The sequence below is a fragment of the Erigeron canadensis genome, chromosome 7, assembly GCF_010389155.1.
Source record: "Erigeron canadensis isolate Cc75 chromosome 7, C_canadensis_v1, whole genome shotgun sequence".
NCBI lineage: Eukaryota > Viridiplantae > Streptophyta > Magnoliopsida > Asterales > Asteraceae > Erigeron > Erigeron canadensis.
Window position 1 is genome coordinate 8,643,718 of NC_057767.1, and position 27,047 is coordinate 8,670,764.

The 27,047-nt window shown below is 32.8% G+C and overlaps 3 protein-coding genes across 3 annotated transcripts; 1 reads left to right on the forward strand and 2 right to left on the reverse strand.

The window, feature by feature from the left end:
• Positions 1-498: 498 nt before the first annotated feature.
• Positions 499-1,524, reverse strand: LOC122608404. The gene has a single exon (XM_043781506.1). It carries the CDS (start codon positions 1,432-1,434, stop codon positions 679-681), a length of 756 nt encoding a protein of 251 aa, XP_043637441.1. The 5' UTR covers positions 1,435-1,524; the 3' UTR covers positions 499-678.
• Positions 1,525-8,873: 7,349 nt separating this feature from the next.
• On the forward strand, positions 8,874-9,767 carry LOC122607633 (protein MIZU-KUSSEI 1-like). Its single transcript, XM_043780649.1, has one exon. The coding sequence runs from the start codon at positions 9,033-9,035 to the stop codon at positions 9,765-9,767; it is 735 nt and encodes a 244-aa protein (XP_043636584.1). The 5' UTR covers positions 8,874-9,032.
• A 13,043-nt stretch (positions 9,768-22,810) lies between these two features.
• LOC122608650 (metacaspase-1-like) lies at positions 22,811-26,333 on the reverse strand. Its single transcript, XM_043781741.1, has 5 exons — positions 25,929-26,333; positions 25,221-25,545; positions 24,518-24,629; positions 24,249-24,428; positions 22,811-23,204 (listed from the first exon to the last, which is right to left on the reverse strand). Exons 1-5 carry the CDS (start codon positions 26,302-26,304, stop codon positions 23,148-23,150), a joined length of 1,050 nt encoding a protein of 349 aa, XP_043637676.1. The 5' UTR covers positions 26,305-26,333; the 3' UTR covers positions 22,811-23,147.
• Positions 26,334-27,047: the final 714 nt, after the last annotated feature.

Sequence of the window (27,047 nt, forward strand, 5' to 3'; positions counted from 1 at the left end):
TTGTGAATTAGTTTAAATGAAATTGGTTTGAAATTTGAATTAGTTTAGATCTGTGATGAAAACGATTAATATTAATTATTTTTTTTTAATGAAGAAAAGAGAATAGAGACCGGTGTTTATATATATAACAGGTCTCTATAACAAGTATAGAGACCGGTTGACAACCGGTCTCTATTTGAAAAACCACTAGTCATAGAGACCGGTTGTATACCCATTATAACCGGTCTTTATTAGCTTTTTTTGTACTAACCTTTACATAAATAAACTATAATACTCGTCACCGTCACCACCCGCCATCACTACCTCCATCGTCGTCGCATCAGGTTGGTATTAGTATAGTATTGTTATATATTGCTATATATTTTCTTGTCAGTTACCGGCATTGGCGTTTTCGAGAAGGAAAACCCATGAACAGATTGAGGAAGGTTATCGAATGTTATTGATGGACTGAATTTATATTGAAGAATAACTCCAACTAGCTAGCAACAAAACCGATCATAAACAACCATCAAACGTACATTTTACTCGATAATCTATCATCACTTAGGTATAACACCTCGGACATATATTTTTGGTACAAATAAAAAACAAAAGAATAAAAAAATTAATGACTATAATTACAATATGTATATACGTAACCATCTAAATTGCATTCATGTATTTCAATTGCAAATATCTCTAAGGATTGAACGAAAATCTTCCCAGAATACCTTGCTTGTATGGCAAGTATGTTTTCTTCTTCATGTCATTGGAAACTGCACGATTAACATTGTAATGGAGCTCGTGAGCCGATAATCGTCCCCTTCTCCTCGACATTGATCCAGAGTTCCGGACAACCTGATCATGTTTTCTAAAGTTTTCAGAATATTTCTTCAATGGGTCTTTGTCCATTGCCCGACCATCTGAAGAACTTCTAAACAACAGAAAATCCATGAAGCTCCATTTCTTAAACCCGTTTTCGGATGAAGATGTTGTAGAGGGTGTCACCATTTGTTCTCTACGATGATCCGAGGCTCCAAGTGGTGACAATGATCTTGTTCTTCTACTTCTTGAAGAAGGTAACCGAGAAGCGGATGAAAATCCTCTTTCTCTCCCTCTTTCTCTCTCGTTCTTGTGTGATGGTGAATCAACGGTCTTGATTACACCTCCATGGAACAAATCTTCGGCTGAGACTGAACTTTTGTTGAAATGAGAACTTACATCAAAAGAAAAGTCATCTTCATATAAATTTTCAGGTGTTTTTGGAACACCAGGTTTCTCCTCCCATGCAAATGGAACAGTGGCTATACAACTGTTCCGTTCAGCATGAGGGGAGATCAACAACTCGTCAAGTCCGTGATATAACTCAGTCAGACGAGTTGGACTAGACGGGGCACTGGTGTAACTATAAGATGACAAGTTAAAGTCAAAATCCATCGCCGGAGCCACGTCCATTATATTGTGTGTGATAAACCGGTCGATATAATGTTTGTGAAATTGATAAATACTATGAATATGAATTTATAAGAAACATGAAGATCGATGGTTTATGGTTATAACCACAAGGATTTGGACTTGAGAAAAATGGAGGAAGTTTCATTGAGGTTAATAAAGTTGACCGATAAATGAAATATGTGGCAGTCTAAGTTGCCGTCTTGTTGTTTAGTTTTTGGAGGAACGTTTGTTTTTCTGTTGTTTTTATATTTTTCAATATCGTAAGCTCCAAGAAAAATATTAATTTAGAATTTATAATATATTTAAAATTGAAATTTTGTAACTATATACACACATGTTGAATTATTTTAAATTCTTTTTGGGAATGGCAATTAATTTTAATTTGAACAAATATGTTTCAATAAGTTATCCAATTAATGAGGCATCTTAGCATGTTCGCCGAGTAAAACAACAAATCTTAATATTCTAGAAGTGACCCCTGAAACTAGCAATAATGTAGTTATTAGCCTGTAAGTACATATTTTCTTAGGAAAAAGAACAAAATGAGAAGGAAATTAAAGTTATGGGCAGTACGTTGCAACTCGCAGGTTATTTACATATCGAGGCTAGTGATTTGTTGGCATAGCCGATAGCCATATTTAGGTCACATGACGTCTAAGATCTATAAATGTATTTTTTCGTTTTTGTTTCATAGTTTTGCAACCGATAAAAACTCAACAACGCACTTGATTACATTTTGAGGCTAGTGATCGATTTGTTGTTCTATGGAAAATATAACTTAGCATCTCGATCTGCTAAATCCAACACTACATTTATATAATTAACCAAGTTATTACCTCAACATAACATGCATTACCACAAGTTAGAGCACTATTTCTATCCGACTTATATTTGTTGGATATTTTAATGCAATTGGATTAACTTGTTTGATCAATAACGTCATAATAATATTTCATATAGGATTAGTGGTGCGGAATGCACGCCTATTTGAATTTATTATGACCTTAGGGACGAATTGAAACGGTGGTCCGGGGGCAACGCCCTGGCTGGCAATTCAAAACCTTGTAAAAACTGTCGTTTTGACAGTTAATGGGCCAACGTGTTTTGTATATATATCAATATATACAACCCGTATGATAATCCAATTAATCTCTTATTTTCTTTGGTTCTTTTCCCTCAAACACATCCACACAGAAAATTCTTAATCTTTGATTGTATCCGATTGAATAGTTTGGGTGAACCGCCAAATTGATTCAATCTGAAAGCGTTTACGTGCCTTCAAAGATTGATCACATCCGGTTATTTGTTCGTTAATAACGAATTTCCCCTACATAATTTGTCACAAACCGAGTAGTTCATCTTCTTCATTTTCATAGAAATCATGAGTTTTCCATCACCCATAGTTTTAACTTTTTTACCTCATCTTCTTTGCAGCAGAAGAAAACGTCATAACAAAATTAAAATGTTCTTCGAAAAATTATAATAACGCTTTAATTATTTCATTATCCTTACATTACTAAAATATAAATTCTCACTACAAATAATGTTGCATTTGTCCGCACTTTTAGTTAATATGAACAAATTAAAAATTTTTGTCACGCTTTTATGTGTGTAAAAATATGTAGAACTAAAGGTGTGTAAAAATTTGTTCACACTAAAAAGTGTGTAGATTTAAAAGTTCACACTTTTTAGCATCAATATTCATAATTATGTTGTAATTCTCTATTTGTTCACACTACCTATTATTAATTTATCAAAAAAAAATAATTGTGTCAGTAATCTCTGATCTCATGTGTCATCTTGATATACTTAGAGCATGTAATACATAAAGCCTCATGTTAAACATTTTTTTACACATGAAACAAAAGAGAGCTTAAGAATTTGAAAATTGTTTTAATTTTAGAAAATGATATAGGCCCAATAACCAAACTAAGTGTTAAGTGGTTGGGTTTTCAACTTAGTTTCTCACCCCTTTACAGGGAATTAGTCAATCTCGCTCTATTTTATAATCTCTTATAAAACATATTGGACTCCCTATTTTTGGAAATTCAGCAATCTTTTCAATATTCTCATATTGCTCCTAATTTACACATTACCTCTAATTTTATATCTCTAAACATAATCAAACAAACACCCTACCAAGATCTAACACACAGTCACTTCTTTCTCTCATTTCTATTTACACACATGCATATTGATTTATTCTTCACTGTTTTGTATTATCATCACCGTTTAACCGCCACAATGCGCAGACATCAACCCTCGTATTAAAAAAAATACCTTGTTTTCCAATTAATAAAATGTAAGTTAATTAGTTAATCTACGTCATCATATTTTTTTTACTAATTAAGTAATTGTATAAAACTCCTCAAATTCTTTATATTTTATGTCTTTGTATCTTTAATATTTGAATACAACAACAAAAGTATATTCAATTTTTTTAATGGTTCTCATATATAAATAATTATAAAAGAAAATTCAAAATCTTCATATCTCTTGTAACATAAAAAAATCTCATTGATGCATCTTTATATATTTTGGTTATGTAATTTTTCTTTATGTAAAGTTTTTTTTATACTTTTGATTTTGTTAAATATATATCAGCGAAGTCCAAACCTTAAATTCATTTAAGTTGTTAAATTTTATATTCGATACATAACAATGATGATAAACGACAATGTTAATATATCGTTAAGATACGTATAATAATCTCTTAGAATTACTACAAATTATTATTAGTATGTACTAACTATTTACATCAAAATATCAGGTCGTTATAAAGTTATCCATGTAAACTATTTATCAAGTATAATAAAATTACAACATAGTTTTACTTTGCGTAGTCCATATGTTAACACGGAAATGTAGTTACGAAAGTAAACCAAATGCATACGTACCAAATCAAGCAAAATTCGTGTGTTTTTGACTACTGGATTGGAAACTGAAGAGCCCGATTCAAATGGGCCTTATGTTTCGTTTTTTGATCCATAACATTTTGATGTAAATGATAGAGCATGGGCCATTTACTAACGCCCAAGAGCCAATCGAACTTAGATAAGAAAACACACATTTATACTAGCTGAATTTTTATAAATGAATCTCAGTAGGTAACCGGTTAGAGTACTCTTAGTAACACATGATATATCCTTAGCAATTGTTGAATAAATTATGATGTTTTCTTTTTTCCAACGAAAAGACACATAAAAAAAACCTTAATAAATGATATATGTAAACAATTATCAATTGTTTCACATAGAGAATTTGAGAAATATGATTAGCTTTCTAAGTAAAAACTAACAACTGTTGGAATGTAAATGCATAGGTATGGTATATTGATTGTTTACATTTCCATTGGTCACATATGAAGATATGCATGTAATGATGACTGTTTTATTGGGACTTAGTACGCATATATACATTTTTTTCTTGATACGACTTATGAGCGACTCATTATGTTGAGATGATGAATTGATGGTAACTTCGAATTGAAACCTTTTGTTTATGTCATCTTTTAAATTGTCATAGTGACAATGTTTTTGTTTCTAATTCTAATGGTACTTAATTACTTACATTCACATGGCGTACTTTGAGGCCACATATTCATCTATCGATATAATTGGTTTATCATAGACATGAAAACGAAATCGAAAAAAAGCAAAAAGTAATTCCATGTTCTGGTAATCATTTCCTCGCTCTTTTGAGTGTGACGGATTCCTACAAAACTTGGAAATCATTCTATATAATTGGTTATTATTCAGATATCAAAATCACACATCTTAATACGTTGCAAGCTTATCTTAATGTAAAAGTACAAAGTACAATTTATGTTTTAAAAGTTCCAATAATTTGATAGCGAAACCTAGAAATATATCACCTCTGCGCAAAGTGACAAATTACACATCTCCCATATACATTCTAATTTAGCATAATAAAAGAATTTAATTACTAAATGACCAACAAGATTCATGGATATGGATATAATTATCAAAGGCAAGAAATTTTTTACTGTTCGAAATATTCAGGTAACAATTGATAGTCATACCCAGAGGCGGTACCCAAAAAAAAGAAAATTCAAAAGGGACAGATTTAAAAAATCGATGAAAAATAAATCCAAAAGAGAATAAAATGCTAAAACTTTTAATAAAATTTTATGAATCCATGAAAAATTTAAAAGTATATGACAAGATTTAAATTTTAAGAGGGGAATTAGCCCCCTTGCCTCCCCTTTGGTACCGCTGTTGGTCACTTGGTCATACCCTTCTTGCCGCTAGCTACGTAAACCACCAGATGGAATCGGCTTTTGCCCAAAAAAAAGTAAAAATTGTTCTATGTTTACTTCGTGATGCTTTCCCTACTCGTCTCAATCCGAGTTCGCGTGGAATTGAGCTACAAATGTTGGAATGCTGCATTTTGTTTTGGGCAACCCATTTTTATTGGAACTTTTGCTTTTCGAACAATAGCTTTAGCAGGTAATTGGGTTCAACTTGACCTTCCTTTTTGTGCACTAAAAGATCTATTATACCGAGGCTTGATAACCAGAATCGTAATAAGAAATATAAGAGGATATTAGAAGGCATCTTATTATCTGCGTGGTGGTGGTATTTGTGGAAACATCTAAACAATGTCCATTATTATCGAGATAGTAATGCGATGAGTGAAGATTTGTTCCATAAAATTTTATAAACTTCCTATTATTGGATAATTACATGTTTTGTATTTTTTTTTTCTTAGCTTTATGACAAATTAGCCCGAACTATTTGATGTAATTTTTTATTACTTCAGTCTTGTTGAAGCATTTTAGTAATATATTCAGCTATTAGAAACAATAAACACTTTTTTACTGTCTTTTATTCATAACTGATGATGTAAAGACAATTTACAGAGCCATGGAAGTTCAATAAAGATTCATTGGCAATGTATCAAGAATCTAAAAATACTGATTGTTTTGTTGAAAATATGAATGAAAGAAAAGGCATAAAATTAAAAGCAAAGAAATGTTGAAAAACACCCCATGTTAAATGGTTCAGAAAAGCACCACGGCTCATATGCTCATAGATACCAAACTTTTGTTCTTTTGTTCTTTTTATTTTATCTTTTTCTCTTAAAATGGCAATATATTTTAACATACGATGGTAGAGATGTTTATACCCAATGGTCACTGCACCCACTTGGGACAGATGTCATCGTAGAATTTACAAGAAAAACCCTTTAATTAATATACTTAAAAAACACAAGTTATTATAGGTAAAATTTTTGCTCTTTTGGACTCAAATTAGCTCTTCCCAACAGCCAAACTTTCATTGAGGGACACAAGTACCACTTTAAAAAGTTTGTTTTAAGTAAATTAACATTATAAATTTAAGGATTATGTTAAATGAAGACTCAAGGCTTACGTGAGTATGGATCTATTGCTTATATTTCTTTGTATTATAACTTATACTTGGTATTTTATAACTAAATGATTACTTTAGATACCGTTAAACTAAGTATTATTTATTTATGTGAAATGTTCATTTGAAAACTAAAAGTTTTATGAAAACTGGTCAAAACACACTGTAATCTGAATCTAACACAATGTGTTTTTAAATAAAAACACATTATGTTAAGTTTTAAATCACATTGTGTTTTTAATAGCTCGTAAAAAATCAGAAAGTTGTTCAAACACACTTTGATATGAACTTAATACTATGTGCTTTCAACACATTAAAAACACATTGTGATAAATTCAGATCACCGTGTGTTTTGATCACTTTTCCTAGTTTTCACGAAAATTTTAGTTTTCAAATGAGTTATAATAGAAATATTCATATGGATAATAGATTATAAAAATAATTCTTTTGATGAACTAGTGTAGACAAACTTGATGTTAAATCTTGTTATTGTAATTCTTAAGATTATGATATGAAAGTATGGTACAAATTATGGTAATTTTTAAGATAGTACGGTACAGAACACACGACATTCAGTCTATGGATTCAATTAAGAAGGATGGATAGCCATCTAAAAATTTATCTTTATATATACCCCAAAATATACTTTATCACAAAATTTCCCGACATAAGTTGTGGTCCAACCACCACCCCCTTATCTATATATCATATTCAAAGCCTCTCCCTTTTCTATTTCTTTCTTCAATCATCACTATAAACTTGGTCGTCACATCAACCTTTGGACCCTCTCACCCAACCTTTGTTTCCATACATTGTCAACCTAAATATACAGTAATAAATCAATAAAATCTAGCTAGGTTGGTCTAACAGATTCAATGAACACTTGGATATAAAAATAATTTGAATCGTATAATCCTCTGTTTCATTTTAAATTTCATATTTTTACTTTTCAAGTCTTTTACTTAAAAGTTTGACCGTATATATCTTTAGTTTTGTTATATATTAGTTGATGGAATTTATATAAATAAAAAATTAATAAATATGTTTAAAGCTGAATCTATTCATAAATTTTATATCAAATGTAATAAAAAAATAAAAAGATATTTATGGTCAAAGTTGAAGGCAGAAGACATGGAAAGTCAAATTTGGATAATTAAAATGAGACGGAAGGAGTATATGGATGATATCATACTATTATACTTTCGTATTACACGTACAATACACTCACCGGAAGCGTATCTATACTATATTATAAAAAGAATAGCCCCCATGTTGAAAGTTATATGGGAGAAAATGTCTAAAATACCCTTAATGATATATTACACTATTAGTCCTTAATCTTTTAAAATATCTCAATTAACTCTTTATATTAAAGACTTTTACATCAATTATCTATATCACTCACCGCCTCTACCACCAATAGTCGCACCCACTAACACCGTCGCCGCCATGAATACCGCCGCATAGCACGGGTACCGTGCTAGTAACTAAAAGTCTAAATGTCTGTAAAACGAAATAACAATGCGCAAGACACGAATTTAGGTCCATGTTCAAAACAAATAAATTGCAATTAATGACATATAAAAATTGACACTATAAAAGTTAGTATAATCGAAATTGACACTATATATCGATAAGTTGTAACCAAATATACCATTAAAAGTTAGTATAATCGAATGATATATTGTACATAAGAAATTTGAATTGCTCTATATATATACCCTGCTGAATATATCTTATTTATAATTCATCGGATTTCGATCATCATTGTACGTATTATGTACATTTAATTTTATTTAATGTTAATAAAAATCGTGTACGTACATTTGATTTGATTTAATGTTAATTAATAAAAATCGATTATAATTAATAATAACAATCGAGTTTATTAGGTAGAAGTCTAATTACGTTTGTCAAAAAATAGATAGTACATGATACCATGCATATCACCAAACTATATTTCATTTCAAGGCATCTTATATATAATTGCATTATATATTGGTACCCTATCTATATTTATATTAGTTATCATATTCCATAAATATTTAGTAATTCCATAACAATCCTTCTTCTGTGTTCACCATATATACCTACTTTTAAATCTCCAACTCGATCAACTATATATATTGCCAACTTTCGCACATAATTTTTTCTACAATTGCAATTATTTAGTACTCATTAATATATATTAACTAACTAGCTAGCACAATGCCATATGTTCATTCTAGCCCATTTTATCAAGCAGAAAATCCAGCATTTGCATCCTTACTACAACAACACAATACCTCCAATAATCCAGAAAAACGATCAAATAGTCGTCGTAGTCGTACAAGTGGGACCGGCAGTGCCGGTGGACTTTTTCGTATGTTCAAGCTTCTTCCTATGTTAACTTCCGGATGCAAAATGGTAACATTATTAGGCAAGCCAAGAAAACAACTCTTAACCGATCACGCGACAACAGGAACTTTATTTGGTCATAGAAGAGGAAGAGTAAGCCTAGCCATCCAAGAAGATCCACACCGTCTTCCAATCTTTGTAATCGAGCTTCCAATGAGCTCGGTTGCGTTCCAAAAGGAAATGGCATCTGATATTGTTAGACTATCATTAGAAAGTGAGACAAAAACAAATAAAAAAAAAGTACTAGAGGAATTTGTGTGGGGAGTTTATTGTAATGGAAGGAAATATGGTTATTCCATTAGGAGAAAACAAATGACTGATGACGAGTTTCATGTGATGCAATCGTTGCGAGGCGTGTCAATGGGTGCAGGAGTTCTTCCTGGATTGTCGGAAAAGGAAACTGCGATGGATGGAGAAATGACTTATATGAGAGGAAGGTTTGAAAGAGTTGTGGGAAGTAAGGATTCAGAAGCTTTTCATATGATTAATCCTGAAGGTGCTCCAGATGGTCAAGAACTAAGTATTTTCTTTGTAAGAGTACATTAAGCTAGATCAAATGAATTTTTAAAAAATAAAGTTTTTACAAATATATTTGATCGAGTTATGATGATAAATATGTTTCATATAATTTTAGTGTTTATATTGACGAGAACGGTACCCGCGCGTTGCGGCGGTGATGGAGGTGATGGCGGGGTGGTAATAATGGCGGTGATGGGTGATCTACCTGACGGGCTCCGTCCTCGGATTTAAAAATTCGTCGAAAGTATATCTTATGACCACTCTAATGAAAGAGCATGAAATTTTATGAACACCCATATAATTTTTATAATTTAACGATGTACGGTTTTTGAGATTAAAGATTTTGAATGAATTAAAAAAATAAAATGATTTATGGAGAAGAGAAAAAAAATGATTGGTTGAGATTTGAGGAGAGAAAATGTATTATAGTTATTTTAGGTAAATATAGAATAGATAGGAGGGGCATTTTGGAGAAGTATATGTTAAAACTTAAAATCAATATTGAAAATTTAAGTTTAATGTTGAAAATCAAACATGAATTTGCTTTTATAATATGATGTAAATCTAATTAAGTTAGTTTCTTACTAATTTTTTGGCTGGGAACTAATTTAATTAAAAGTGTTTTTGATATATTTTTTGGAGTTCATTGTAAAAATAGTGCTTTTGGTTATTTGTTTTTCTAACTTCTTGTGGCCTAACAAATTCATAGAAATGGATGGTGAACAGATTTACTTTATAGCTTTTAAGTGACAAACCATATGCAACAAACTATATATTACAGTATTATTTGCATATTATCTTCTTATCTTATCTTATATATATGTGTAATGAATTATGAGAATATAAATATTTTAATAAATATATTGTAAGAATACTGTAAAAGTTGAAATTCTAGTCATTATCGATAATCAACAAGTTTATAAATTTGTGTTACAGATACAAATTTAATGTTTTAATTCTTTCGATTAATATGTCCATATGGCATATAACATAACTCCTTCGAATATATATATATATATATAAGGAAAAGTGAGTGTGGGGTTGTCACACACCTAAGTTGGGTAAAAAACCTCTCACATATTAATATTTTAATATTAATGAATAAATGATGGGCCCCCTGATTTTTATGGAATAAAAAATCAAAATGTGATGGGTTTTCACCTAAGTTGGGTGGTGTTGTCCCACACATTCACTTCCCTCATATATATATATATATATATATAGAGAGAGAGAGAGAGAGAGAGGGCAGTAATAGTGAGAACCATCAAAAGGTCGAGAACTGCGAGAACTGATTTAGTCCATTAGATCTACTACATCAAGGGCCAATAATATTCAATGGCGTTTTTGTAAATATGTGCAACCAGACTAAAGGAAAAACACGCGGAAGGGTATGTTGGGAATTATAAAAAACATTGATATAAAAATAAATACAAAATAGAAAAAAGAAAAGGGACGACATCTGTGTTTCACACTCGAAGAAATCACGCCAGACATATCTCCCATTGTAAATCCTATTCTATGAAGATCATATACAATTCAAAAATTAACACAAAATCATCTAGTGAAGCCAAAAATCCATGGTGCATGTGTCAGCGACTAATATTCTAGGATGAACTGATAGAATAAATATTACGGTTTACATACCGTTTGATGAGGAGTAACAAAGGTAACTTTTAACCCTAATTTTTTTTCTTGGTGGTGTATATGTGTTTTATTTCTTTTAGGTTCTTATTTCTATTAGGTTCTTATTGTGTTCTTGTTTCGTTCGTCGGTAGTGACAGTCCGAATGAGTGACAGGATAAGGATGGTGAAATCGTTTAGCAAATACACCAATAAGAAGGAAACGGCTCTTGATCTAACCGGTGATTCTGATGAAGGTACATCCAATAAAACTATCTATGGATTTGTATATAGATTGTGTTGTTTGCTGTTAATAAGGTATTGTATTACTGTAAGTAATAACATATGTACCAGATTGTTTGTTTGATGGGAGGGACACAAGTGTTTTTTTTTATCCTTTTTTTTTTACCCTAGTAAATATGGTTACATGTTCCTGCAAATTTTAACATATGTGTTCGGGTGTCCTAGTAAACATGGACACAGGTTCCTGTAAATGTTAACATATGTGTATCTGATTATTTCTGTTAAATTTTTTTTTACCCTAGTGATAATATGTGTTCCTGAGTATTTGTTTCTTGGTGATTCACATGTTGCCCTCTTTTTAATTTTTTTCTGAGTATTTGTATGTAAGTAAAGTCGGTCACGTGCGTTTGAAACTGTATGGCGTCGAAAAAGGTAATCTGGTTTTAAGGTTAATCGGGTTAAAATATGTGAATAAAAATTGCTTGCAATGTCAGTTTCTTTGTGTTGGGTGTAGGAGACCGAACATGTGTGGTGCAATTATGGCGTCAAAATCGTTAACCTGGTTTCAGTGTGGTGCAAATGTGTTATGCATATCACACGAAGTAAGGACCTTATCAAGTGACCTCTGTTTTTGAACTTCACGAATGGTTTAGAGTTGGTTAGGCATAAGGTCTTATTTAATCAAGTCTTTTTTTTTTTTGTAAAAATGCAAACATATGTGTCATGATAATGTATATTGATGTATTAAATTGTGGTATGCCTTAGTGTACATATGGTTTATTGTAAATGGTTATGGTTGACAAGTTAACTTTGTTTTTTTTTACTTGTTCTGTAGAATCTGGTACACAGATGTACACGAGTTACCATTGGGTCAACTTATCAACGAAGGAAGTACACGGGAACAATGTCATGTGAATAACAAAATTGCCATAGAGAGTAAAAGGAAAGGAACACAAGCAGACAACGAAAACACTGGCAGGGGTATGAAAAGTAAAGAAAGTGGGACAGTGGATGGAAATCACATCAACAAATTGATTAGGAAACAAAAAGGCAAAGGGGTGGACGATAAAAATGTGATTGATGTGGAGGAGCAAACTGTTAGAAAGTCACCAAGGCTCAAGTCAATGGTTAAGGAAGGCATAATCAGTTTACAAGAATGAGAGAGAAAGGAGGCAGTGAACACAAGAGTACCAAAACAAAAGGCTGTGAAAGTGAATCCCAGGAAGGTTCTATTTTGCACGAGTGGATGAAACAAAACGGGGACAAAGGTGTTACTGTTGTCGAACTGAAGGACAGAATTGTAAATTCAGACATGGCGGACTGGAATTTTAAAGTCAGCTTCATAGCGTTTGGAACAATTCGAAATCCATATATAGTGGGCATGTTGATGTCTTTCTGAATTAATCTAGTATATTCAGGTACTTGAACCCATGTTTTTGACTTTTGGGAACATGTGTGTTGGCTATAATATGTATCGGTTTTTGTCACACATGGTACTATTTTCATTATTTTTTTTAATAGGTATAATATATGTTAGAGGCTGGTCAAAGTATGGTGTAGGAATTGAGCACAAGTTTTTGATTTTGCAAACATGTGTTTTTTTAGATGCAGACCCATGTGTCGCTACGTGCACATTTGTTTTTACATAAGTTTCCGTGTTTTTACTTGTGTTTCAGACATGTGTTTGTTGGGTTCGTATGTCTTGATGCTAGTTGAGCACAACGTCCTCGGACTTGAAAAGTGGTGATCTGATGGGTTTGGCTTACTGTACACGTGTGGTTGCATCTTTTATGATTGGTAATAACATATGGCTACCTTTGTAGTCTGGTGGACACGTTTTACTTGTAAACTTTGGTGTTCTTGTCATGTGTCTTTTGTTTATTAGTAAAAAGGTGCTACGAGTTGGAAAGAAAAGAAGGGGTCATGATTTGTGTCCAAATGGATTAACGAAAAACCTAATTTACCAGTAGGTCTACTTATCCTGATGATTATAAATCTCAGCATTTCATTTGATGTGTATGGCTTTTGTCCTCTTTTTTTATTAAAGCATCACAACTGTCTCATAAATAGTTTGTTCCCATCGTCCTCCACCAAAGCAGATTGCCCGTTAAACATACGTGCCTTTAACATTACACGTGTTGCCATCCTTTGTTCCGACCCACAAGCTAGAGCAAGTTGTTGTCGTTATATCAACGCCATTGTTACAGTTTCTATTGCTCGTTATGCAAACACAACTAGCAGCTTTGGAGTTTCTCCAGAATTATCCCCAATATGCCTCGAGACTTTATCAGAGACCTTAGAACTTCATGGAATGACAAAAAATGCTTCAGCTTTATGTGAAATTGGAACAAAAATTCTCGTCAATTATGAGTGCCTCGGAATAACAATTGTCAACCAGATGCTTCAATCTCCAAAATTTTCTAATGTCACTCTAAATTGTAAGGCGCCATTAGGTGAAAGTCGTTGTTAAAATGGTAATGGAGGGAACCCTAGCCCCGGTACTACAATTGGATACCCATCGACTCACCTCGTATGAGCCATATGATGCCGGTACAATACCTCCATTATAATCCCCACATGATCTGGGCACCCCGAAGGATCGAACCCACGTATTTAAACTTCACATATGGGTCCAGGCTTCATTGGTAACGGGTACCTTAAAGAATTATTTTTGCCCCAAGCGGAGATCGAACCTGAAACCTTAAGGTCATCAAGTGTTTGCCTTACCACTAGGCTAATTCCTTGTTGGTAGGTGAAGGTCGTTGTAGAAAGTGTTTGAATGTTGCTCCTGTATATAAAGAACTTAGTAGATCTTGGGATAATACGACTGTGAGCACTTGCAGGGATGCAACATTTGTTGCTCTTGCCAGTCAAGTTTATGATGTCTCGGCTGTTGAGATCGCTCACTGTTTTTTTGGAGTTCAAGGGCTGAGTAACATATCATGTAAGGTTGTACTTAGAGAAAAGTAGATATGTAATGGTGAAAAATTCATATGTATGACCTAAACAATTACGACTTTTATAGTCCCTTCATACATGTAGTGATAAGAATTTTCTGACTCGATGGAGGGTTGCACTCTCAAAACTTATGCAAATTTTACACTGTTCTAATCAGATTTAATTGCATAACATGGTGACCAACTTTAATCTAATCCCTATTTCAGGTAATAATCTTTTTTTTTTTTGCCACGAATATGAAAATTTCACTGGAAAATACCATCAAGTTTTAATGAAAGATCGAATTTAGGTAATGCTTACATGCTACCAGGTCAAAATGATGATGGTGATGTGTCATTGACGTACCAGTTACTCCGACCATGTTGTTTTTCCGAATTGGCACTTGAGTGGTATCTGTAAACGAGTTACATTCGATGGAAACTTTTAAAAGCTAAAGATATTTTCTGGGCAACCAAAGTTTATTATCTGAAAAAGAAATTTGATCAAAGTTGGTTACCCTTTTTTCCCCTTATGATCGTATATGCAATTCCTAATATTGTGCTAAGGAATGTTATAACTCTGGATAACCACAGAGTTAGCAATTTGTTTCTTCTATCTATAGTATTAACAGGATCTTCCCCACCTGCATTTTCACTTGAGTCGTCTCCAAATTGTGATAAGAACTGGATTATAAATTCAAAGAAGATACATGAATAGGATTATAATATACTTAATTTAGTGACATATTTGAATTGTAAAATGAATTCACATGTTCATATATACTAGATTACCAATCGAGCAACTCCAATGTTATACAAACTTTACCAATCAAGCATATCCAATATTATACCAACTAACAGAAAACAAATTAAAAAAAGGGACGAATTATGAAAACCTTCAATCATTTCATGATTATTAACAAGGAAAATTGATGCATATATTGAATCCGAATGAATTATGATATCATTATTTATAGTACATTTTTACCTATTTTTTGAAGGAAACTGATTTGTAATCCTATGGTAAATCCTTTTTATGTATAGACGAATTCATGGATATAAAGGGGGAATTGTTTGTAACTACTACTCTGATAACAAAAAGAAGCGTACAAGTGGGGGTGATGATGAACGATTCATGTGGGTTTTTCCCCTTTTACTAATTAATATAATAATTGTATTTATCAATTGACCATACTATCCCTACCCCTTTTACTTAAAACTAGTTCTCGCAGTTCTTGACATTTTATGTGGTTTTCATTTTATTTTTTGGCTATATATATATATATATTATATGATAGCGAAAACCATTTTATAAGGAAAAGAAATTGTATGAGGCCTATAGATTAATGATATAGTGGTGCCACTTGAATTTTAATCTAAAGATACTTTTTTAATCAAATGATACTCATTTAGTCATTAATATATATTATATATATTCTAAAAAGTAACTTAAGCCCCCTCACAAATTCTACTATTCACTTGTTGACATCATGCCGATGTCAACAATTTTGTGTTTCCTCTATCTTTAACGGTCGTTATTTGTTGTTCAAAAAAGGTTGCAAATTAGGTCCTTTTCTCTAACGAACGTCCACGGCCGTTAACTACTGTTTGGGTATCTAACATTTTCTGTAATCGCGTTTGAGTATATTGTATTTGTGTCAAACTAATATTGTCTAACGGTCTTACAATTTAACTAACGATCGTCAGTTGTTATTTTAAGCTCTAACCGCCGTTAGAGTATATTATATTTGTGCCTCCTTTTCTCCATTAACTGCTGTTTGGGTATCTATCGTTTTCTGTAACCGCCGTTAAACTATATTGTATTTGTGTTAAATTAGTATTGCCTAACGGTCTTCCAATTTAACAAACAATCGTTAATTGTTATTTTGAGTTGTAATCGCCATTAGAGTGTATTGTATTTGTGCCAAATTAATATTGTCTATGTGATCCCTACATGAGTTATATGCCACTTGCAAACCTTAATGCTTAAATTTATTTTGCATTGTTTAATGCTAACGTTTATCTAATTTTTTTACTTAAATTATTTCTTTTTAAAACTTAAAAATTTGTTGTAATAGAAACTACAGATATGTTAACTAATGTCATACTTTTTGTAACTATCATCAAACATTGCTTATATTTTAACGAAGTTTATTTACTATATGTTAACCACGCAACGAAGTGCGGATAAAATTACTAGTATATACAAAGAAGCACATGCTTAACAATAGTAGTTTTTTGTCCACGTCTGCCCATTTAATATTTAATATATATATAATCTTTGTCAAATATAAAACAAATGTGAGGTTTGGTGGAGTGGTTTATGTGTTACACATTGGGGGTGAAGATCTTGGGTTTGAAACCTGTCCCTCCTTTCTTTCATTTTTTTTGGGTTTTTGCATTTTTAATCCCCTTTTTTTGTTTTTTACTTTTCTTCCCCTCCGTTGTTTTTTTATTATTTCTAACCCTTAAGTTTATACAACTATTTCTATCCTAATAATTTGTGGTTTTTTAAAATCTTTTTTAACATTTGTTTTTTATACTTTTTTTACACTTTTAAATGTTATATATTTTACTCAAATGTTATATAATTTTTTTTTATCCCGTTTTCTTTGTTTTTTTTTTCATTATATATTCGTTTGTGTATTTTAAACATTTGATTTTTATACCTTTTTCACATGTAATTTTTGTTTTTTTTTCTTCTTTTTATTTTATTGTTTTAGTATATTTTTTTTAACATTCGGTTTTCAATACTCTTTGCCGCTCATAATTATTTTTATTTTTTTTGTTGTTCTTGGTTTTTCTTTTCTTTTTTTCCTTATTTCTATTAACTAATATTTTTTTTTTACATAAGTGTTTTAACTAATAAAAATATATACTTTTTACTGCGGGCATTAGCCACGTACCCACAGACTAACAGAGAAATATAACAGTATATTTTACTTTTTATGCTATAACAAAAGTCTCAATTTTTAAAACTTTGCTATTTGTCAGAAAATGCTATATTTTTTATATTTCATTTTTTTGGTTTAATTATTTCTTTTAAATGATTCTAACAGCTAGATAATCACCCACTAACAGCTAGAGTATAATGTAATGTTTCCGTCCGAACTAAATAATTAGTTTTCAAATAGTTTTTTATTCCCGTTTTTATCGTATGTTTATTGTTATGTATGTGTCAGGGACCTTATACACGATCTACCTTTTACGTATCGTTATGTCTTCTGGGGCAACGCCCAGGTTAAAATTCTTGTTTAAGCTATATGGATGAAGTAAAATAATATCAAAAAATATGTAAGTGAAATAAATCTATTGAGATGTACGTAATATGTGAATATCACTATCAAAAACAAATGAAATACATTAAATCAATTGAAATTGATTAATTAAACACAGAGAATAACAAGCTGAATAAACTATTTGATTCTTCGATAATGATTAGACTTTTGAGCACGCTATATGGCGACGATTGATGGTGACCCACGACTACGAGTAGTCGAGTACATAAATGTAATTAACATAAATTGAGATAATATAGTTATTTTAAAAATTGAAAGATATATTGTATAAATTATTTTATTAAAGATATTATGGTAAGTAGGTTGAATTAAAGGTTATAAACTAGATATATTGGATCATCTTGATAAAAAAAATAAATAAATAAAATAATTTATGCTTTAATAAGTTGTATATAGATTACATAAAATTGCATTTCATAATTCCCTTTGTTTTATACGTAACCAAATAATGACAAAGGGTTTTTAGGGGCTTTTAAGGGCGTAAAAGCCCGTAGCTTTTAAAAACAAGCTCCTTTGAAAATTATAGCCCTGTTTGGTAATACATAAAAAATCAAAAGCTCTAGCCCCGAAAAACTCCTAAAAGCCCCAAAAGGTCTTTATTTTAAAAGTTCGTAGGAAGAGAGTTGAAAAAAAAGTCTCAGCCCCTAGCCTCAACCTCAAACTCCAGCCCCTAGCCGTTAACTATAGCCTCAGCTGCAAGCTTTTGTATCAAACATAACTATATATGATTCCTTAATTTAATTCGACAGTTGTAAAACATGAGTTGTTATATGTAAAATACAATATTACCCCTTTTTTTACTAGTTAAAAAAAGAATCTCTTAGGTAGGAGGGAGTACATTTTCTCTACCCAAATCATTTACCACTACCCAATTCTTACCCTAATCACTAGCAATACATACCCAATTTCTTTTTCTTTTTAATATATTATATACATAAATTGAAACTATATAAACCTAAAACACTATACATTTCATTGAAAATAAACATTAGATGATAATAATAATAATAATAATAATAAAAACCATACTCGTAAAACACAAAAATAATTGAGAAATTATAGTTTAGGGGTAAACAAAGAAACTTTTCAAATTTGTCATGCAAAACTCAAAAATATAACAAAAAACAAGGGGTCTTTCTGAAACATTTGCAATATATTAATATATGTATTAATTAATGTATATATGTTTTCAATTTTTATCCCTTCTTCTTCGTAGATCTCACCGGCCAAGTCACCTGCAACTTCAATTTTATTTTATTTTTTACTTATAAAACGGTCAAAACTATAAAGATCGAAAGGGGACCCACGCGTTTTAACGTTCCAATTTTGAACCCAAGCTCGGCTTCACTAACCGATTCCCTACCCGATTTCACATACCCGATCGCTACCCGATAGGTTGCGGCGGTGTAGCCGATCGGGTTCGAGGTACTCACGAGTACTCCTCCCTACCTTAAGTTCTGGCAATAATATGATTGAATTAGGGTAATTTTGTTATGCGGTGTTGTTTGGCTCATATGATTCGATCAATAGGATGATGTGGTGAGATTGTAGCCAATAATTCTTATTGATCAAACGAGGATTGTTGTTACCGCGTGTGTGTCACTTACAGTTCATGTCTACCAACCCCCTCTTTTGGATCTTGTAAGCAAGATTTGGATAGATATTCGTTGGGTTGTACTATTTATACACCAACATCAACAAATTAGATGATATTCACGGTGAAACATCCCTCGGAGACCGAGCATTTTAAAAATGAACTATCAAGTTCAAAGATCTATACTAGTAGTTGAAATAATATGACATCAATATACTTTTCTTTCTTTTAAAGACAATTACTAAACAAATCCACACATATTTACAATGGGACTAGAACCTACAACACTTTGGTTGATGAATAACCCGCCAGACTCTGCCATTTGGTAGTATGATGTCATATCAGAGATGATAACGTCAATCCATTAATTTAAGAATGAGTCGAAATTTGGGTTATCTTTGATGAAAAACAGACTTGATAAAAAGAAAATGGGCCAACTGGGTCGAAAGTCCCAAAAGTGTTTATATATACACAAAACCCGCGTCTTTCAACTTCACATGTGAGCCATTGGTAACGGATACCACTTCATCTATTAGTAAATTGGTTACTATACTTTTTTTTAATAAACTGTTTTTGGAGGTTTTATGCATTGCTAAAAATATTGTAAGCTAGTTTTATGGATTCAACATAATAGGTTATACCCAGTCATAAGTAACGAACTGAAAATGCCACCTCTAGTATTAGTATAATTTCTATTGAAAGGATTAGGCACACCTGCAAGACTATATACGGATAGAGTTAGATGGAAACCCAAATCGTATTACGAGTACTTCTCTCATGTTTTTCACATCATTACTAGTTCCGTTAACTTTATACTTCTGCCTAATGTAAGTTACACCATAAAGAAGTGCCCGCTTTCCTTTTCTCGGTTCCCACTTTTTTATTGACTCATGAGTTGACTTCTCATAGCTACTGGGATTTGGAATAACTTAGAGAACTAAAATTTGGAATTTCTGGTGATTAAAACATGTTTGTAAGGTGAAAGTGACACAGACCGTGATTAAAACATGTTTGGTCAGTCGTTATCAGGGAAATCCAGGTAAAGCTCATTGGGTAGCGGTTAAGAATATTCTCAAGTATCTGCGAAGGACTAAGGACTGGGTTCTAGTACTTGGTGGTTGTGATACATTGAGAATAACTGGGTATAGTGACGCCAGCTTTCAAACAGATAGAGACAACTTTCGTTCCCAATTTGGTTGGGTCTTTACCTTAAATGGAGGAGCAATTACTTGGAAAAGTTCCAAGCAAAACACAGTGGCTGATTCTACTTGTGAATCAGAGTACATAGCGGTGAGCGAAGCATCAAAGGAGGCAATTTGGTTGAAGAACTTCATCGGAGATCTTGGAGTTGTGCCAACCATCAAGGAGCCAATGGGAATTTTCTGTGATAATGAAGGAGCGGTTGCATTGACAAAGGAACCAAGAGATCATGGCAGATCTAGACATATCGACAGAAAATACCATTTTATCAGACACAAAATAGAAGAAGGTCACCTCGTAGTGAAGAGGGTTTCATCTGAAGGGAATCCTGCATATCCACTCACAAAGGGTCTGAGTAGGGTTAAACACAATCAGCATGCTAGGAGCATTGGGCTGAGAGATGATGTTAGTTTTAGTAGTTAGATAGTTAGTTTGAAACTTATACAAATAAATGTGATTGACTTTTGGTGATTAAATAATAGATAATTATTTATGAGTTTGTTTACTACCTTTTGTCAATTGTTTATTATTGTGTTTCATTTTGCATGTTTTACTTCCCGAATAATTTGATTATTCGAATTCCACAGTCGATCATACTTTCGGAAGTAAGTAGTGAATAAAGACTGTCATGAATGGATTTGTAGATTGTCTAAAGAGTTTTAGACATAGCAATGGTATTGCTGCAATGTTCGTGAGTACTTTGAAATGGAGATTTAAGTATTGGATTAACCCATGGTCAGAGAATTACTTCATGGAATTTATCACGAGTAATTCTGAGACGATAATATCTTATAATCTTTAAATGGAGATATATGAGTTGTGATTTACGAGTCAGTTGTGCATTGATAATATGTAAACGCATCAGTAACTTGATGTTATAAAACGTATTGTTGTGCATGATTTGATGAATAAATGGTGCAAGCATATAAGTCAAAGTTTATTCGTTCCTTTTGCCCTAACGGGAAAAGCGATATCTTTGGGCCCCTCGATGATTTGATGTTGACATATAGTGTCGGGCCCGACCAGGACTAAATTGATGTGTTCAATTAGAAGTTCTATGTCATTACAAATCAGAAATCGAGAAACAACGTACTGGACAATGAGATTGATTATGTTCCATGTCTCATGTTCAAATGATATCTTGTAGAACGAAGGATTATATGATCTCTTATCTAAGGACACGTAACTAACTAGGTTAGAGTTCGACAACGGCTTTTGGAGGCTACAATTTGCTGATCAATTAGGCAGTTATATTGGCAATAATAATTATTAGACTTATCCAAGTGGGAGACTGTTGGATTAGGTGTCTAAGCCATAACTATAATTGATAAAAGCACAGTCCTTTTGGGTTGCCCTCGAGACTCAAATAGAATAGAAGCAATAAAGGAGAAGAAAATTTCTTTTGAGAAATTTGTTCCACATCGGTGGGATAGGAAAACTATGGAGGCTATCTAAGGCTATATATAAGGCCTTAGGGATTCATTCTTTTTGCACATTCTTGGCTTGAGTATTCGCCTCCTTCTTTCTCCTCTTGAAAGAACTCTTCTATAGTTCATCCACACTTAGTTATTATTTTTTGAGTCGCCGGGTGTGATTCCATTAGAGGCACGACATTTGTGGTGCTTGCTTCCAAGAGATTCGGAGGGATAATTTTAGTTGTTTACTATAACAACTAAAAGGTATGTTATTTATTCATTTATTTTCTTTAGTAAGTTTTGATTATTTATTAGAGTATTAGAATTCAATAGTGAAAACATAGATCCTGTTTTAAGAAACCTAAAATTTATAAATGTCCAAAAGGAGTCTGAAATTCAATTTATAACTTTTAGGTTACTGTTTTTTTTGGCAATTTTCCCTTCTTGTTTATGCCCGTTAGTTTTTCACGCGTCTACAACTGTTGCCACTTCACTCAAATGAAAATAATCTGGTTGACGTAAAGTTAAATCAGATATGATTCATATTTAGAAAATATAAAAGCCTTAAAAAACCATTCTTTTGGTTAAGTTTTTCAACCGCTCTTTATATTCTTCGAGCACTATTAGTCTATCACTTTATATCATAAAGTTAACTAAAGTTGGTTTCTTATAGTAGTTAGTCTTTTGCTGACTAGCACTAGTATAATTGCCTCATTTGACATTAACTAAGCCAAAAACAACAAATTTGATTCGACATGATAAGTAGTTACCTAAGAATAGTGAAACGAATCTATTATTAGTTGCCCTTTTCATACATTCAGATAAAGAAGCAGATGCCCATGGCACTCACAAATAACACATCAAACCAAACAAAATAGAATTAACACCCGATGTGGTAAAAAGAATTCCCTATACATTAGTACAACCCGCTTTTAACCTGGATGTAAGTGTACTGCGGGAGACCTCATGTATCTATAAGTTTGTAAGAATAGATGATTATAGTTGATGTCTGGGAACACTCTTCAGATTCTGAAAGCTGGATTTGGATACACATCCGTTTTATTGCAAAGTTAGCTTTGGGGCTCCTTGGTGTGATGAAATTATAATACAAACGGCTCGTTTAGATCAAATACTTTCGAAGATGATAGCAGGGGTTCCTGAATGTTCAATAAGCCCATAGGAATATAGGATCAGTAAGTATACCCTGGATCTACCTTTTTGCAGCATAAAGATCAGAAAAAACGTTTAATAAACAATAAATGCCCATTGTATGTTAGATTTGAAACACGAAAGTATTATGTTTGAACCTCAAACAAGTCAAAAGAAGACTTACAGACATGGTTTCTTGTAAATAGGTTGGCTATGGGGGTGAATGGTACTCAATGTATATGGGAATGGCGGAGAGCTTTTACAACCCAACTAGAGATGGATGAGTTTCATAACCTATGTTTGCTTTTAAACCAGGTCACTCTTAATACTAGAGTTGATGCCTGGTGTTGGGAGATTGATGCAAATCGGGGTTTCTCAGTAAAATCAGCGAGGCGCCTGTTATGTTCTACCTCTCTTTCATCTAATCTGGATGTTTCCCTTGGACTAACTGGCTTCCCCTCAAAGTGAATGTTTTCGGATGGAGAGCTCTGATGGACCGCTTACCTACTAGACTTGCACTCTTGAGGCGTAATGTTCAAGTGGAGTCCTTTCTTTGTCCTTTCTGTGAGGAGGATTCAGAAACTTTGGATCACATTTCTAACGGGTTGTGGCATGCTATAGAAGTTTGGTGTCATCTATCACCCATCATTGTTTTCTCTACTAAGGACCTTATTTTCTTGCATAAAACCATTAATGGGTCAAAGATCCGTAAGTCTATGGTGCAGGCGGTAATTTTATTGTCGTGTTGGGCAATTTGGAAGGCCCGAAACAACTTGATCTTTAATCACAAGAAGGCTGAGATCTCTCATATTCTGGGAGAGATCAAGTCCCTCGGTTATCTTTGGGTGAGACATCGAGCTAAGAAAGTGGTGTTCAATGAAGCTCAATGGAATGATTTCTCTTTTCTGTAACTTTATTTTTTTGAACTTTGTTATTTGATTGTATCTGTACGGTTAATTCTAGCGTCTTGCTAGTATGATAATGAAATATCGCCTTTCCAAAAAAAAAATAAATAAATAAAAAAAAAAAGAAAAAAAAGAATCAGTTCTCACCTGTAGTCTGTTACGGTGAAATATCCCTCGAAGACTGAAACATTTTTGTCTGGCAACCAAAATATCTCTATGCATAGAAGCCAAGAGACTAGCATAAGTCAGTCTTGTGTTCCCCCAAACTGCCTTTCTGAAAATGTAAGTCATAGCACCTTCCATTTGCTTTCCATCGTTTGAGTAAGCCTGCACCAAGTGAATAATAGTTTCAAAACCAAAATGTCAAATTGATTTAAGTAAACCAGAAAATGCACTAGTGAATAAGATTTACTCACAGATGTATCTACAGCAAGTTGATTATCTTCGCACGCACTGATAGAAATGGCGTGTCCTCCACTAGTACCTTTGTAAAAACCAGAAGGAGGGTTGTTATCTAACCAATCATACCTGTCCGATTAACAAAAAAAATTACTATCAAGACCGGTAGTAAGAAACAATCTGCCTTCAATATTAGAGTTGGTAACATCAACCCAAATATTTATCAATGATCATTTAAGGTTTTATAATACCTCTGATGTGTCAAATGTTTAAAAAATGGATTTGCTAAAAAGGAAACAGGTAAATGGGTCAAACGTGTTGAAGGTCTTTAAAGTTTGTATTTTTTGAACCACTAGGGAGGTGGTCGATCGATTGGTAAGGACTTGTGCATCTCAATGTAGAAGTCACAAGCTATATCTTTAGCCTAAACTCTCTAGCAAAGCGAATCGCTTGGGATTAGTCTACTCGCAATGCAGGTAGGATTGCCCAAGCTTTAAGAGGCCAAAAAAAGTATATTTTCTGGACAAAACCTCGTAAAGCATATTATTATTATTATTATTGTTATACTGTAGCTATTGTTATCATATTTGACGCACTAACTGTTTGTAATATATTTTTTGACACTGCCTTTCATGACAACTAACCAATTTGACCCGTTACCCATCCCACCCATTTTGTCACATCTATAATATATTCATATACATGCTTAATGAGACATACTCGTTTCTGCTATAGGCATATGGTAGATCAAGAATTGTTCCACTATGACAAGCGTCGATGATCGCATGAAGTTTGACATCTTTTTTGAGAGGTCTAACAATGGTATCATTGATCTCGTTATCATCAATCATTCCTGCAGTCCTAAAATCTAAAGGACATATTGTTTCGTCAAACCCATCAATCTCATCATCAAAAAGGTCAGGTTGCCTTAACCCATGACCTGAAAAATAGAACACTAGCGAGTCCCCTTTGTGGTTATCCTGTACAAGAAACCTCAAAGCTTCTTGAATATTTCTTTTTGTTGGATGAGGGTACGAGTCCATTTCTGCAAGTCATATCAAAATGTCAATCACGTGATTCTAATCAAACGTTAATTACTCCATGGAATGTTTAGATAGTGTATCCATAATCAACAGTTGTGGCAAATTGGGCGGGTCAGGCAATAGGTCAAAACTGGTGACTATTAGTCAAACGGGGCAGGTTAGAGTGACCTGAAGCATTTTCTGTCTAAATTTATAAGTTCATAAATAACTAGTATGTCACTTATGATAAGAAAATAAAGTGCATTGCTTTAGCAAGGATATAGTTTTTTCTTAGAAATATATTGTGCATTCAGTTTAATCAAAAATAACCATTCGTAAGCAATATACTGAAAACCCCATCTCTAGAATGATGCGATGCAAGTCATACTGAAAAGATTAGGAATACCTGCAAGAATATGGATAGAGCGACTTGGAAACCCAAACCGTTTTATTAGTAGATCTTGCATGCTTATCACGTCATTGTTAGGTCCTTTAAGTTTATACTTCTGTCTTTCATAAGTTACACCACAAAGAAGTGCACGCTTTCCTTTTGTTCTTTCCCAGTTTCTTATTGCCTCAAGGGTTGAATCCTCAGGACTACTCATTGATCTGGGAATTGGCATATCTCCTCTATGAAACATCTTTTTAAGGTGACTACCAAGACCCTTTGTATCACTAACAAACTTAGCACGCTCTCGTCTTGATTCTATGTGTGTGTCTCCATCATTTGAAACAAATTCTTGACATTCAGAGCAGCAGGTACGATCAGTGGCTGAAGACATGGCAATTTTATAAGGTGATGTTATATAATCAAAAGAACTACAAACTCAGTTAGATGAAGTAAATGAAAAGAATGCTTTTGTGATTGTAAAACTAATGTGCATATATACACACATAACTCATGAGGATCAGTAGTTTACAAGTATAAAAGGGAACCTGATTCGCCTACATATGTCCCTTCTCTTTATTGAAGCATCAGATTCGGTTTACATATTGAAGATGATACCAATCAACAAGGAGATAGAGACAATCATGGGGACCCATCCAGTGCATTCAAGATCATAAATGTCTGCGGATGTTACTGCTAAAGCACTTTTTATGATTTTTGTTTATGCGCGTTAGTCTTTCACGCGTCTACTACACCTATTGTCAACTCACTCAAGCGACAGAATGATCTGTTTGACATAAAATTACATCAGATGCGATTCATATTCAGAAACATACAAAAGCCATGAAAAACGATTTTATAGTTATGTCTTTGAACGGCTCTTTTTATTCTATGAGAACTATTAAGCTATTTCTACATATTTTAAAGTTAACCAAAGTAAAGGTCTCTCACTAGGAGTACTTCTACGATACATCATTTAACATATAGAATACTGAGTGTCGTAAATGAAATCATGTTCAATGTGCACAAAACTTGTATCAGATTCCATCATAAGTACACAGCATATATTGTAGTCGTAGATCTCTTGCATGACTCGTTTTGCCACTGTTTCAACGCGTGCTGTGTCTTTGTGACTCT